General features: G+C 27.9%; 5 protein-coding genes across 8 annotated transcripts; 3 read left to right on the forward strand and 2 right to left on the reverse strand.

Annotated features, from left to right (window-relative positions):
- Nucleotides 1–294: 294 nt before the first annotated feature.
- Nucleotides 295–9394, forward strand: LOC126873187 (metaxin-2-like). 3 transcript variants are annotated; one of them, XM_050633810.1, is made up of 4 exons: nucleotides 295–690; nucleotides 5344–5923; nucleotides 6469–6606; nucleotides 9321–9394. In XM_050633810.1, exons 1-4 carry the CDS (start codon nucleotides 645–647, stop codon nucleotides 9364–9366), a joined length of 810 nt encoding a protein of 269 aa, XP_050489767.1. In that variant the 5' UTR covers nucleotides 295–644; the 3' UTR covers nucleotides 9367–9394. The 3 variants fall into 3 exon arrangements, with proteins under 3 accessions (XP_050489767.1, XP_050489766.1, XP_050489768.1); XM_050633809.1 differs by lacking the exon at nucleotides 295–690 and adding an exon at nucleotides 4696–5073; XM_050633811.1 differs by lacking the exon at nucleotides 295–690 and adding an exon at nucleotides 4699–5073 and having other exon boundaries at nucleotides 7107–9394.
- Nucleotides 1193–2734, forward strand: LOC126873192 (meiosis regulator and mRNA stability factor 1-like). Its single transcript, XM_050633815.1, has 5 exons — nucleotides 1193–1341; nucleotides 1618–1941; nucleotides 2043–2190; nucleotides 2315–2474; nucleotides 2546–2734. The coding sequence occupies exons 2-4, from the start codon at nucleotides 1657–1659 to the stop codon at nucleotides 2329–2331; spliced, it is 450 nt and encodes a 149-aa protein (XP_050489772.1). The 5' UTR covers nucleotides 1193–1341; nucleotides 1618–1656; the 3' UTR covers nucleotides 2332–2474; nucleotides 2546–2734.
- Nucleotides 2674–4353, reverse strand: LOC126873193 (60S ribosomal protein L23). The gene is made up of 4 exons (XM_050633816.1): nucleotides 4197–4353; nucleotides 3878–3961; nucleotides 3236–3364; nucleotides 2674–2926 (listed from the first exon to the last, which is right to left on the reverse strand). The coding sequence occupies exons 1-4, from the start codon at nucleotides 4207–4209 to the stop codon at nucleotides 2730–2732; spliced, it is 423 nt and encodes a 140-aa protein (XP_050489773.1). The 5' UTR covers nucleotides 4210–4353; the 3' UTR covers nucleotides 2674–2729.
- Nucleotides 9395–10208: 814 nt separating the features above from the next.
- On the reverse strand, nucleotides 10209–12930 carry LOC126873182 (CTD small phosphatase-like protein 2). Of its 2 annotated transcripts, none has more exons than XM_050633800.1 (7): nucleotides 12727–12930; nucleotides 12254–12394; nucleotides 11945–12191; nucleotides 11303–11859; nucleotides 10812–11168; nucleotides 10629–10724; nucleotides 10209–10550 (listed from the first exon to the last, which is right to left on the reverse strand). In XM_050633800.1, exons 1-7 carry the CDS (start codon nucleotides 12928–12930, stop codon nucleotides 10485–10487), a joined length of 1668 nt encoding a protein of 555 aa, XP_050489757.1. In that variant the 3' UTR covers nucleotides 10209–10484. The 2 variants fall into 2 exon arrangements, with proteins under 2 accessions (XP_050489757.1, XP_050489758.1); XM_050633801.1 differs by having other exon boundaries at nucleotides 12254–12582; nucleotides 12727–12866.
- Nucleotides 12931–13043: 113 nt separating this feature from the next.
- On the forward strand, nucleotides 13044–14284 carry LOC126873412 (uncharacterized). Its single transcript, XM_050634253.1, has 2 exons — nucleotides 13044–13077; nucleotides 13590–14284. Exons 1-2 carry the CDS (start codon nucleotides 13044–13046, stop codon nucleotides 14282–14284), a joined length of 729 nt encoding a protein of 242 aa, XP_050490210.1.
- Nucleotides 14285–15151: the final 867 nt, after the last annotated feature.

The following is a 15151-nucleotide window of genomic DNA, read 5'->3' on the forward strand; positions in this document are numbered from 1 at the left end:
CCTTCCATCGTGTTATTAATGAATTTTTTATAATATATTTAATTTACTATATATACTTGTATAAAATTATCTCTACTATAAATTGTTTAGTTCTCATTTAAGAAAATGAGGAATATTTTATTTTAAATATATGTATACATTTTCATCCAAGTAGTAGTAGTATTTCAATTAATTAAGTATCATTAATCTATATATATTTAATACTATATACATTTTTGTTTTGAACTATGTTACAAATTAGTCAATCTTATTTGTATATATGTAATTACAATTATTATTATAGATTTACAATTACTTGTTTTTGCCGTTATATAAGAATGTTAATAAACATATAATGTATAACAATTAATTAAATATTTAATATCTCAAATTAAAAATTAATAAGCATTAAAGTAAACATATAATGTAATTACATAAATATTTAATACATATACTTTATTTAATGGCTATTTAATTATAATGTAATTGCTTTAAGAAGAATACAATATTATATTATAACAATTTCACTGCATTAATTTTTATTATAAAAAAGAATCGATATTCCCTTATAACCGATTTTCCTTGTTCTGTCATTTGATGTAGCTCAGAGTAGAGCAAAGTAATTAAATTCCACGTTGTTATTAGTATTACACTTACCAAATAAGATGCCTTGTCCCCTGTTAGCAGATTCTATCACTCTAGAATTGGAAGGTAACCATTAAAACTTTATTTCAATACATACTTTGTGTTTAAGTTCTGACTGCCATGAAACTTAACCTTATCTCTCAAATTTACGTTATTTATTCACTTTTTTTTATGCCTCCTTAAATAATGGCTAAAATTTCACATAAAAGATACTATATTTCTTTTGTAAAGCTTTTTTTAGTTTCACCATTTTTCTTTTATCTCATGTTTTTCTCCTAATTATGCAGAACCTTATTATTATTGTTTAGAAACCCTAATTAATACTCTTTTCTTTAGCACAAGAGCCATGGCCACAGCCAATTACTTTGTATCAACCATATGTTATATCGGACAAATTCAATTAATGACTTAGAAACATAAAGCTATTATCTGAGCTTGCAAAATGCATTGTGCATTGCTTAAGATGCGGAACAGTTAGCGAATTGGATAGTTGCATGTTACTTTGATCTATGTTTGCTTCCTGTTTGTGGTACTAATTTTATGGAGGGGTCGATACAATGTATGTGTCGTTTGTGATTTTAATTTATCGATTGTTTTGTAGTTTTTCTGGTACTTTTTAAGAAATTTCGTTTATCTTACGTTTGGTCACGTCCTGTATGCCCGTACAAGCCGACAACAATTTTTTAAACTATGTGATGTATTAATGTTTTATATAACGTACGATTTTTTGTATATTATATCATGTATTGAATATTATCTGTGCAATTTTTTAATATTATTTGATGATGTTCATAATAATAATACTAATACATTATTAACAACACAAAATATAGTAGTGATATTTATAAATTTTGTTAATATTCATTTTTTCTTCATTCTCTTGTCATTACTAGGCTTTATTTCCCTATCGCACGTAATTGTATATTAATAAAATATTGCTTCTATTTATTCCCATTGAATATATATTTATTATACGCATTATTTTGATCGTAGATTTTGTATTGGAATGTTACATGACATTCTTTGAACCACATGGCAGACCAAGATAATGCAGATTACTATGCACTTTGTACAAATGACCAAAATAAGACAGAAAGTCTAAATGAAAGGCTAATAGAAAGGAGCATATCTCAATCATTATGTGACCTAAATAGTAGGAATAATAGTGTTGCAGTTGAAAATGCAGCATCTGTTTCCCTATTATTAAGTCACTATAAATATCATCGTTCCTCACATCATGATAGTCCAGTTAATTTTTCATCTCTACCAACGTATCTTCCACCCATTGGTGTATTTTGGGATATAGAAAATTGCCATGTAAGTATTAAATCTTATAATTTTATATTACTGAAATGTATTACACAATACTATAGTTAAATATATTTGAAAATATAAAATATTTCTTATGATTATTACAGGTAGCAAAAGGAGGATTTGCCATGGCTGCAACCCATGTAATTAGAGAAAAATTTTTTGGTGGTTGTAGGGAAGCAGAATTTATTGTAGTTTGTGATGTCTTAAGAGAAAATAATCGGGTTATAAAAGAATTGAATAATGCTCAGATAAGTTAATCTGTGTATCTTTTAAAATTATAAATTATTTAATAGTAGCATTATTTCTTTAAATACTATAATGTTGCATTTATAAATCTTGTGTTTCTCACGTTAATTTAATACATGTTGCTAGAAAGTGCAAAATTGCTCCTAATGAAAAATTCAAACAATCTATTAGAAGATTTGCTGATATACATAGAAGCCCAGCAGCTATGATTTTAATACCTTTCTTTCTTGGTTCGAAAATTTCCGTAAAATTTCAAAAAGAGAAAACGAGTAACTTTTTGCAAATTCGAGGTAATGATGTTATTTATATAACTTAATATATATGCATGTATTATTTATTAACAATATTCTTACATTTTTAGCAAATTCTATAAATAGAAATGGTTCTGTAATTGAATCAGAAATTGTTACCAGTTCTACCAAGGCAAATGTACATTGCGAGCGCTTCGTTAACGGGGTATAACACGGTTGTATACAGTACAACACAATATGACAAGAAAATACTCAAATTTATTTTATTAAAGGGCAATAGTTTCTACAGAATGTTTACGCGATACTGCTGGCGTTGGATGCTATTCTCGGCCACAAATCTGCACATTCTTTTGCAACGGGTCCTGTAATAGCTGACCCTTTCATTTCTCCCTTATTATTGACAATGACTCCTGCATTGTCTTCAAAATATATAAAAACACCGTCCTTCCTTCTAAACGGTTTTCGTTGCCGTATTATGACTGCAGGCATAACTACAAAAAAGCAGTTTAAAAACGTTATCAATATTGTTACTTGTCTCTATTTAATCATACAAATTATATACTTTCTCTTGATCATCGCAAAAGAAGTATAGAATGACCATGTTTGTATCTCTTGATAATTGTATAAATTAATTAATAATTAAATAATAAAAAACAAGAATTCTATATAATTAATTTTGAGAAGTTCTTTCTATAGAAAAGAGTTACTACTTTAACATTAAATGAATAATAAAAATAATAGAGATACTAGTGTATACATGCTTTGAGATGAATACTGAATTACAAAATGGTTTCAATTACCCTTTTTCCTAAGTTCAGGTTTTCCCTTTTTGACAGTAGCAACTATCATATCGCCTGATCCTGCAGCTGGCAAACGATTTAGCCTGCCTTTAATACCTTGAACTGCGATGACATACAAATTTTTGGCACCTATAAAAAAAACGTTTATATTACAAATTCAATCTAATAAAATTCAGAAGCTTTTATGGAAAAACTTGAATTTAATCAAATAGCAAGGGTGAACGATATATTGGTTGAAATTGCATAAATGGATAATTCATATTTCATAGATTCGTTGGCCTTTTCCATTTATGATCATTTCAGTTTAACACATTTCTGTTAATGGTATTAAATAATAACTACATAGTTTTAATAACACTTTTTTGCTTGAATAAGCAATTTAGTTACTAATATTTATTCATATAATGATATGTGATAATGTTCATTTTAAGTAAAATTTCAGAAATTTATTTACGAAACTATTATACTAAAGAGCTTTAGTACTACTAAATAACTGTTTATCATATTCGAGGTAAAATTAAATCTATGAGAAATAATCAAGAAATGTCAGTAACAACCGTCAACCACGTGTTGTTTTTGTTCATAAAATAGCCAGTTTTTTTAGGTTAAGCTTTATTGTTATAACATTTTCTAAATACTTACCAGTATTATCGGCGCAATTTATGACTGCCCCAACTGGTAAGCCCAGTGATATTCTAAATTTTGCTCCGGCAGAACCACCACGTCCTTGAAAAATAATAATTCCACATTAGTCCTTCCTATTAATGTGCATGTCTAACGGGGTATTTTTCTCCAATGCAATCATCGATTTATCCAGGTTCTGTTGCTATTAGTGAAAAATTATTTTTCCAACTGTATATTACAAGCATTCGTTTGACATTTGTCCATTTCTTTTTGAATTGATGGTTAACACTTTAATGGATTTCGTTGCATTTTCGTTGGATTTGGAGAAACAACTTACCTCTCTTCGACATCTTGGTGTGTTTAAAAGGAAAAGAAACTGCTGTTTATCGCGCATTAACTTTCGCGCAATCACGAATCGCTTCCGACGCGGGGTATTTGCAGTGTTCAAATTTCAAATCAATTCTTTGTCAAGAAATTATGGTAATTAATTTGACACAGCTGAAAAAGTACAATTCTAGTATTCTCCTTCCATCGTGTTATTAATGAATTTTTTATAATATATTTAATTTACTATATATACTTGTATAAAATTATCTCTACTATAAATTGTTTAGTTCTCATTTAAGAAAATGAGGAATATTTTATTTTAAATATATGTATACATTTTCATCCAAGTAGTAGTAGTATTTCAATTAATTAAGTATCATTAATCTATATATATTTAATACTATATACATTTTTGTTTTGAACTATGTTACAAATTAGTCAATCTTATTTGTATATATGTAATTACAATTATTATTATAGATTTACAATTACTTGTTTTTGCCGTTATATAAGAATGTTAATAAACATATAATGTATAACAATTAATTAAATATTTAATATCTCAAATTAAAAATTAATAAGCATTAAAGTAAACATATAATGTAATTACATAAATATTTAATACATATACTTTATTTAATGGCTATTTAATTATAATGTAATTGCTTTAAGAAGAATACAATATTATATTATAACAATTTCACTGCATTAATTTTTATTATAAAAAAGAATCGATATTCCCTTATAACCGATTTTCCTTGTTCTGTCATTTGATGTAGCTCAGAGTAGAGCAAAGTAATTAAATTCCACGTTGTTATTAGTATTACACTTACCAAATAAGATGCCTTGTCCCCTGTTAGCAGATTCTATCACTCTAGAATTGGAAGGTAACCATTAAAACTTTATTTCAATACATACTTTGTGTTTAAGTTCTGACTGCCATGAAACTTAACCTTATCTCTCAAATTTACGTTATTTATTCACTTTTTTTTATGCCTCCTTAAATAATGGCTAAAATTTCACATAAAAGATACTATATTTCTTTTGTAAAGCTTTTTTTAGTTTCACCATTTTTCTTTTATCTCATGTTTTTCTCCTAATTATGCAGAACCTTATTATTATTGTTTAGAAACCCTAATTAATACTCTTTTCTTTAGCACAAGAGCCATGGCCACAGCCAATTACTTTGTATCAACCATATGAAGTTGAACAAATATTATTACCTGACAATGCAAATTGTTTAGCTGTACAAGCTTTCCTTAAAATGTGTGGCCTTGATTTTCAAATAGAACCAAGAAGCAATGCAGAATATATGTCCCCATCTGGCCGCGTACCATTTATTAAATGTGGGGCATTTTTAATATCTGAATTTGACAATATCGTATCATTCATAGGGAATAAAGGCAGAAGTTTGTCAGACCATTTATCTGCAACTTGCAAAGCAGACATGAGGGCTTATATGTCATTAGTGAATAATGTTTTTGTAAATGCTGAGCTATATATCTGTTGGGTTGATGAACCAACTTTGAATGAAGTAACTAAAGTAAGGCATGGTAGTGTATATCCATGGCCATTAAATCACTTTTTAAATTGGCAAAAAAGAAAGGAAGTGATAAAGAAACTCAATGTACTTGGCTGGTATAGTAAAACTATAGAAGAAGTATGTAAGGAGGTTCAAAATTGCTGTACAGCATTGTCTGAAAGATTGGAGGGTAGTGATTATTTTTCTGGAGAGAAGTAAGTATAAGTTATTAATTTACATTGCTATAAATGCTTTATTTCTTTTTGTTAATTAAAATTAAACATAACAAATATCTTATATCCATTTGAAATTTTTTCATTGACAAAAGTGTACTGTGTTTTTTGTTTAATATCACTGATGTTTTGATTTTTGAAAAGACCTACTGAAGTAGATGCTCTTGTATGTGGTCACATATATTCCTTGTCTTCAATCACTCCTTCTCTCCCACCTACTGTTCGAGAGATTGCTGCAGCTATACAAGATTTTCCTAAACTTCTTGAACATGCATCAAGAATTGGACGAAATTACCTGAATAACTGTTTGCTTGAACCTCCTGTTTATGATTTTGAAATCTGTGCATCTTCTTCCAAAGAAACTCTATGGAATTATTCTGAATCAATTGAAGCGTTACCACCACTTTCAGAAGATTCTTTCGAAATTCTCCTTTTAAATCCCTGAATCCTTGTAACAGTGCATTTGTTGCCATAGTTTAAATACATGAAATTTATATTTGACAATATTTTTATTTAATTATATTTAGGACACCTAATGAATTGGATGCCCTAGTTTTTGGACATATTTTTACGATAGTCACAACACCGCTACCTGGTAACAAACTAGCAAATATTGTCCAGAGCTATCCACTGCTAGTGCATCTCTGCAAACGCATTGAAACTAGGTATTTCCAGCGTTCAGAAGATTAGGAGGAATTTCCCTCGGGCTCTAGATACGTCGAAATTATGTACTCTGATAGTACTGATATGAAGTTTCTGTGCTATGCACGCACTCTTGATAAAGATCAAAGTAAAAAAGTAAAGCCAAAATTATGTAGTATCTTATAAACAACTGTCTAAAGAAAGATAAATTCCTTACACTATTCAAAATGATATACAAACTGTGGTTTTAAATAATTTTATTAAGGTATTATGTTATGTAACGCATGAGGCACATATATTGTATATCATAAATATGATACAAGTTACAGTAAATAAACAAACGTTCAATGTATCTGAAGCCCGAGTCCGAGAACTAGTAAGAAATAGTAAACTTTATAGAAAATAAAGAAAAGTATTGATAGTTGTTGTAGCTATTAAATATGAAAATTATATTAGCGTTGAACATGAAGTATCGTTGAATGTATTATTCTAAATATATAATATTACACGTGACATTTTTCAGCATTTTTTCTCCTCAAGAGATACGGGTGAAATAAAGTAACAAAATGTTGGAGGCGAGAATTAAGTAATACGACTTTGGAGATTTCTAAATATATGTTCTTGGAAAACGACAGGAATGCATAACCGATAAAAGGTATCTGTAAATTAGGCGTTTTACAAAAATATTTGTCAGATATTGTTAGAAACGATAATGTTAAATCATTGTTTATTTCTCCAATGACAATTGTTTTCAATGTATTTTTGTCAGCATTTATTTTTAACTTAAATAATTGAAGAGAATTATGTACAATAACAACCATTCTGATATTAAGTATAACTATATATGTGTTAATTGACAATAAGTATCTTTTTATCATAAAAATTGCATATATTTAACTAATAATATTTGTTATTTTGTGTGCATTTTAAATAACTTATTCACATTTTGTTTTAATTTTATTTTAATTGAAAGTTTATATTAGCTACATGAACTAATTTATACTTATGTGTAAAAAGTATTTATGTCATTACTAATGTGCATTGTTTTCAATGTACATCTGTATTACATAGATATCTTTTACACGTTATAATAAAACTCTACTTGTCTAGTCAGTTCATTATAGCATACTTTTCTGTGTGAAATTGTAAAACATTCTTAGATATCATATGTAAAATAATATAATTATGTATAATAAGAGCTAAATTAAATCTAAGTTATTGGAATAATGTTCGAATTATTTTTTTTTTCATATTCTTAATTGAATTGGAAGATGAATATTTAATACTAATTACGCAATTATGAGTTATCTCGTATAAATATTAAAATATGTCTGTTACATATTTCTTGTCTCCAGCGTTTAGTTACAGTAAATACTAATTATATTCACCTTCAAATTTTTTATTAAAATTTGTATACTTAATAGAGAGAATGTAAATTTTTTGATTTCTTTCAAAATATTGTTTACAGTTCAATGCTTTCACATATAGGAATATCGTTAAATAAACACTGTTTATCTCCTTATTGCAACAATTTATATCTGAATATATTCATTTTTTAGTGATAAATAAAAGAATAAATAATATAAAGACTTTCTTCATACATAACAAGCATGTATTTTCCTCCCTACTGTTATTATTTTTATTTCTTAATAGTATCTTTCAATAACAAATACTATGTAAGAGCTACTATTATAATATGCATGAGAATACAATTTGATTATTCTAAAGAAAACATAAGCAGTTTGCAATTTGTTATTCATTGAAATTATAAAAAGATATGTAGAAAAAGAAAAATACATACAGCGATTTACAATGATAAAATTAAATTAGTGAAGTCATTTCCAATATTGCACGATGTGATTCGTAGAAAATTATAATGATTATCTTGATTGAGGCTTGTTAGATAATGATCTAATCATTATCTTATACTTCAAAGGAACTCAAAAAATTAATAGAAGAAGCAAAAAAATTTATCCAATACAGGACAATTGAAGTTTTACATCTTTTATAATAAAGATTGATATTACACATCTGTAAATTCGTGATGTGAAGTGTGCATACAATCTTGAAGTATAGTAAACACTACAAGATGTAACAAGTTTACAGTTTTACTAAATTGTGGCGTTTTGATATAAATTTCTGGCTATGAATTACACGCAATTCTTTAATTCTATTAGACATAGCAGGATATAGCGATATAATTGTCTCACGCACGTTTATACAGATACATACACATCACATGTACTCGTAATTAAAAAATTATGAATATATGTATATATGTATGCACTTAAAGAACTTGTAATCTACACTGATTTATACTTGCAGTGCTCAACTGAAAAGTTTAAACATTCATACTTTCAATATATTGATTAAAAATAATCAGATTGAGATCATATTTATTTATAACTAAACTTAAATATAGAAGACATTACATCTTTCCAGAAGACTAATTGTATATATATATAGCTATATAGCAAAAAATATTATAAATTTAACAATAATTATTTGCAAAATGACAACTATAGACAATAATAATCATTTGTCGTATGTTTAAAATTTATAGAATATCATTTTATGTAACTAAAAACAGAATTACTTGTGCGAAAATATTTAATCAAACACAATAAGTCTGAAGTTGTTAATTATAATTTTGATTAATGCAAAAAGTAGTTTTATTCTGAAAGTATAAGTTTAATATTCCTATTTTCTTTCTTTTTCTTTTTTACTTTGTTAATAGGTACGACTTCTGCTATGTGTGGACTATGCTCAGAAATAAAAACTAGCGATAACGGAAGTTATTCGAAAATGGAAGTTTGTATTTTATTCATTTATGTTTATCCTATCAGTATATTTTGTTTCTATTCAATGAACTTACTATCTCTTGGAACAAATAATTGAATTAACTATTGCAATAATTTCATCTCATAGATGATATTAGATTTTTACTTAACTTACTTTATAATTGGATAAATATATTGAATGCTTTGCATATTTTTGCATACAATGAATAATATGATTAACTTCATGAAGTAAATAGTATCACTTCCAAAAAAGAAGAAAAAGAAAACTCGAATGCGATCGATCTTAATTTCTTAAATAAAATTTTAATATCTAGTATTTGATTATTTTGACATCTCTCAATTTAACATTATGCATATTTTATATATATTTTGTTTAATTACATTTTATTCATTTTCTCTACAACTAAGAATATGAAGAATATTTAAATTGAGAGATATCTATAATTTGCTATAATGTATCTACTAGAGCAATTTAATAACAAGTGTATAACCTCATTTTTTAATAATTTAGATTAGAATATTATTTATGAAATTTTCTCACAATAACACATAAGCCCTGGCAGTCACTGGTATCAAATCTTGATTTGTCTTTATGTGATTCGTAAAGAGAGAGTTTCATTATTTATTTATTGATTGGTACCTGCCCAAATATTTGATAAATATAGATTCTAGTAACTACTATGTTGTGATATTTCTTAACAATATTATGTTAAGATGTTAATTTTTCAAATGTATTTTTTACACTAATCTTTTTAACAAGATTGATTTAAGTTCCTTACAAATAAGTACAAAATTTATTATATTTAAATAATAAATTACCTTTTTTTTGAAATTTTATAAAAATCATAGCGCAAGAATTATCTCAACTTTTATCGATATAACTATATTTTGGTTTTTAATAATTTCAACGATGCCGTATCGAATATTATTAACAAAACATTATTGTAAATTATAGAATTTTCTTTTGGCGTGTGTTATTGCACGCTTTGTATGATATCTTACATTTATCTGCTGAATATATCCGTAAGATATACTATACATGTACGTACTTATATAGGCTAACAGCTTTTGAAATGTTAATCTTGTGTTTATGAAATGAATTAATCTGGTGGTAAAAAACTGAAGAGTCGAAATTGTTCTCTAATACGTGGTCTAACATCTCCACCCTAAAATGTTAATTAACGTTTATTTTATTATCAATGTTTGTTGCAAATCACCTAACATAAACTTTATTAAATACTTACCCAATTTACTAAATTTTCTAAGAAAGGTAACAATTTCATTAATTCATTATCTGAGCGATCGGCAAACCAACTTTCTATAGGAATACCATTTTCTAACTGTAAAAGAAATATTTTATTAAAATCAGAAAATATATAACTGTTCTTTTTTTCAATATTTTAAATATGACAAAGCCATATTCTTACTTGGTATCCAAATGCTTGTGGACTATTATCGATAATAACAGTTTTAGATAAATCTCTACCGAGTATAGATAGATCCTTAATATAATTTCCATTTACGCAAACACAGTGTTCTCTGAACAGACGATACTTAATCAATTTTCGTGTTGGATCTAATAGATTCATTAATTTGTTTGCATAAACTCGTTTACTTGCAGTAAAAAGGATCACTTCATACAATGACGAGACATGTTCTAAAAATTCGCGAAAATAGGGTCTTGTTCTGACGAACACCGTGTATGTTACATCTTGAAAGACGACTGGAAAGCGGAATGCTGCATCCGAAAGTTCTTGCAAGCTACAGTGAACTAATGTTTCATCCTGTATAAAAAAAAAATCTTTTTATATCCCTTCGTTCATTTTCTGTAATATTTTTAGATTTTATTAAAGAATTATTTTGTTACTGTATTAATTTTTATTATGCATTTTTTTATGATAATTCAAAATATTCGTACCAAATCTAATACGAGACTAAATTCTGGACTACTGCGTGTTTTAAGAGGAAGAGCAGGACACCTGGCTCTCATCGCTGGAGTCAAAGGTGGTAAGTGTTTAATGAAGACATAAGGATCAAATGGTTCCCAATCTTCTTGAACATGAGTAACCATATTTTCCATATCACAACTTTCTACTATTTCCTCACTTCCAACTTCCATATATTCAACGTCATGGTAATCGTTCTCAATATCATCGGAATCATATTTTTCAGTAACATTCCCGTTTGTATCTGGCGAATGATGATGGCTTAGACTATACATGGTTGTAGTACCATACTTTGTAGTAGTAAAATTTGATTCATATTTTGACAAATGGGTGTCAACAGAACATTGAGTTTTTGACGAATTACTATTGTTCGCATTATTATTGCTAAATGTGTACTTTCCATTTGGAAAATACTTTTCTGATGAATAAGAACGAGTTCCATACATGGATGTAGAATGCATTAATCTATAGCATTCTTCAGATGCTTCTGTTTGTGTGCAATGTGCGGAATAATACAGCGAACTAGTATCTGTAACAAAAGGAATGTATTAGTTGCATATGCGTTACACAAAGCCAAATAAATTATTATAAGCTATATTTGTAAATATGCATACCAATACTTTTGCTTTCTTCATCATCCAATACATATGAAAGGTTTGAATTTGAACCTATAGATGCAGGAGGCATTAGATTTGATAGTGGTGATACACTCGGAACTGAAGATTTGATGTCATTTACACTGGTTATGGAAGAACAACATGAGTCTGTGTTTAATATAGATGAGTACAAAGATAAACTAGTTGTATTCCAGTTTTCCTTAGATTCTTCAGAAACTTTTGATACTGTTGCACATTTTTCTGGCTAAAAAATTTATATTTTTTACTATTAGTTATTCAAAAACAGACTAGTTCAAAATAACTTACAATAACTGCATCTTTTGTAGAAGATCGGTGTAAAGGAGTTGAAGTAACCATTGATCGTTTTATGCATTTTCTTCTACGAGGCCCTCTCTCTCGTCTATTAGGTGTAGATTTTACGAAACGTAAAACATTTTCTTTACAAGCCTACGAAGATAATAATCTTTTTAACAAAACTGAAGTGAAGTCTTTACATTAACCAAATGACTTCGATTGTAGTTCTAAGAAATCTAAGTGTATAACATCCTTGAGAGTTAGTCAGTCACTCATTAACCGCTGATTAGTTAGAAAGTATTTCTTTTTAAGGAATAGTGAAGTTTGTTTTAATAAATGACCTGCAAAGATCATTTACATAAGCTAATAATAATAATGTAGTTTGAAATATCATAATTGAATATCAATGTTTTAGATAGCAACACAAAAAGATACAACAGATGTGAGAAGTTAGGGTCAAAGGAAAAATAGATACTAATGCATACCTCTTTTAAGAAATGAGTACATCTATGTTTCCATCGTGTCAGTCTACCACATTTGTTTGGTGTATTATTATTATTATTTACAGATGGAAGTTTTCGTAAGCTGCTAACTTGTACCCGATGGTGAGATGTTTTAATTCTGGATACACAACTTACGTTTAAACGACCACGTAGTCTTCTACTAACATGCTCACTTCGTAACCACATTTCAGAGAAGTATCTAAATGGCCTAAAACAACATGTAACCATAGAATATTATTGTACTATTTAAAAATATTAAAATTATACAACTGTTATATTAATCAAAATCAATAAGTAGCATGAATCAATTTCTTGTTAATCAACAGAAGGAAGGTAAATAAATATATACGCATAATATAATGTATACTTATAGAAATTATTAGAGATTTATTTATTAATATTATTATATCTATATATATATATATATATCCATTTCTTTTGTAGGTACATTTTTTTATAAAGAATGATCTAATAATACCCTATTGTAACAAATAAATTTAAATATAAAACAAAATTTATTTTTATATATTTTAATTATATTTAATTTTTCTTTTTTGTTTTCAAGCAATTAATCAAAATACATTTTCTTAACAACTATTTTAAATACAAGTTTCATTGTAACAACTGACATAAAAAATTCTATTTAAATTCAATGGGTATTTTCAACAAAATTATACATTTACAACATCCGAGATACATATTTCTTAACTTTTTACATAAATAATTTATCTCTCCTAGATTAGACTGAGGTATATGAAAAACAGTGGTTTGAACTAAACATAAAATTTCATGAAGGACAAAATTTTTCTAAAGAAATAATAAAATCTAAATCGTAATCTAAAAAGAAAAATCAATTCATACATCAAACAAAGAGAGATCAGAAGATCAGAAGATCAGAAGATCAGAAGATCAGAAGATCAGAAGATCAGAAGATCAGAAGATCAGAAGATCAGAAGATCAGAAGATCAGAAGATCAGAAGATCAGAAGATCAGAAGATCAGAAGATCAGAAGATCAGAAGATCAGAAGATCAGAAGATCAGAAGATCAGAAGATCAGAAGATCAGAAGATCAGAAGATCAGAAGATCAGAAGATCAGAAGATCAGAAGATCAGAAGATCAGAAGATCAGAATATCAGAATATCAGAATATCAGAATATCAGAATATCAGAATATCAGAATATCAGAATATCAGAATATCAGAATATCAGAATATCAGAATATCAGAATATCAGAATATCAGAATATCAGAATATCAGAATATCAGAATATCAGAATATCAGAATATCAGAATATCAGAATATCAGAATATCAGAATATCAGAATATCAGAATATCAGAATATCAGAAGATCAGAAGATCAAAAGATCAAAAGATCAAAAGATCAAAAGATCAAAAGATCAAAAGATCAAAAGATCAAAAGATCAAAAGATCAAAAGAAAGATCAAAAGATCAAAAGATCAAAAGATCAAAAAGCTATCAATTATTAATGTTTGATCGTGTCTTAGAAATTGCGCGGGAAAGAAATTCGATCATATCGTAAAAAAGGGGCGTTCCTGATCCACGGTTTCTTGTAGTGGTTCTATATACGTATACATATACTCGTATAAGCGTCACACTACGCACGCACGCACACAAACACGCGCATACAAATACACATAGATGCACACTTAGAAGTATATATCGATTTATATGCAGTGTGATACTTGGTTACATTTTCTAGTATCTTCACAGAAATAGTGTAGATTTGTGTGCACAACCGAATAATCGGCGAGATGTGAAATGAAATTTATATTACATGATAAACCGTGCACGATGCTCATCTTACTCGATGGTACTGTATATCGGACATAAATCGATCGAAAGTTTGAAAGTGCAATGTTGTGCCGCGGAAGCGGCGGCACCCAACAATTGTAACGCCTGAAAATTCCCGCGAAAACTATCCCGCGTGAATAAATGCTTAACTCATGTTTCAACTTATGATACCGCTTACCATATCTCTTAATTAACAGACACACTTATTAAATACAGAAATAAGTCGGTATGTGTTGTGGTCACACGCGTTTCATTCAAATCGGTAGCTCGCATTCACTTTTCATCCCCCGAAACTAAACAATCATGGCTGCGGCGTCACTCGAAAATACATCATGAATCAAATTCAACACTACTTCGTTAACACATATCGTTTCTCACAAATATGAATCAAATTTTTCAATTCATTTTTTAAATCAAAGTCATGTGAAAAATAATATAGTAAAAATATATCCTACAACTATATTTTTTATTGAAATTTGATTAATTCTACAAGTTTTCCGGTTACAAATGCGACATCTATGTTTTAAAGACACTTCTTTTTAAGGCGCTTGTTCATTAAGAGAAATCGAACCAAGTACTTACTGTTTAGCCAAAA

Source organism: Bombus huntii, chromosome 14, assembly GCF_024542735.1.
Source record: "Bombus huntii isolate Logan2020A chromosome 14, iyBomHunt1.1, whole genome shotgun sequence".
Classification (NCBI taxonomy): Eukaryota; Metazoa; Arthropoda; class Insecta; order Hymenoptera; family Apidae; genus Bombus; species Bombus huntii.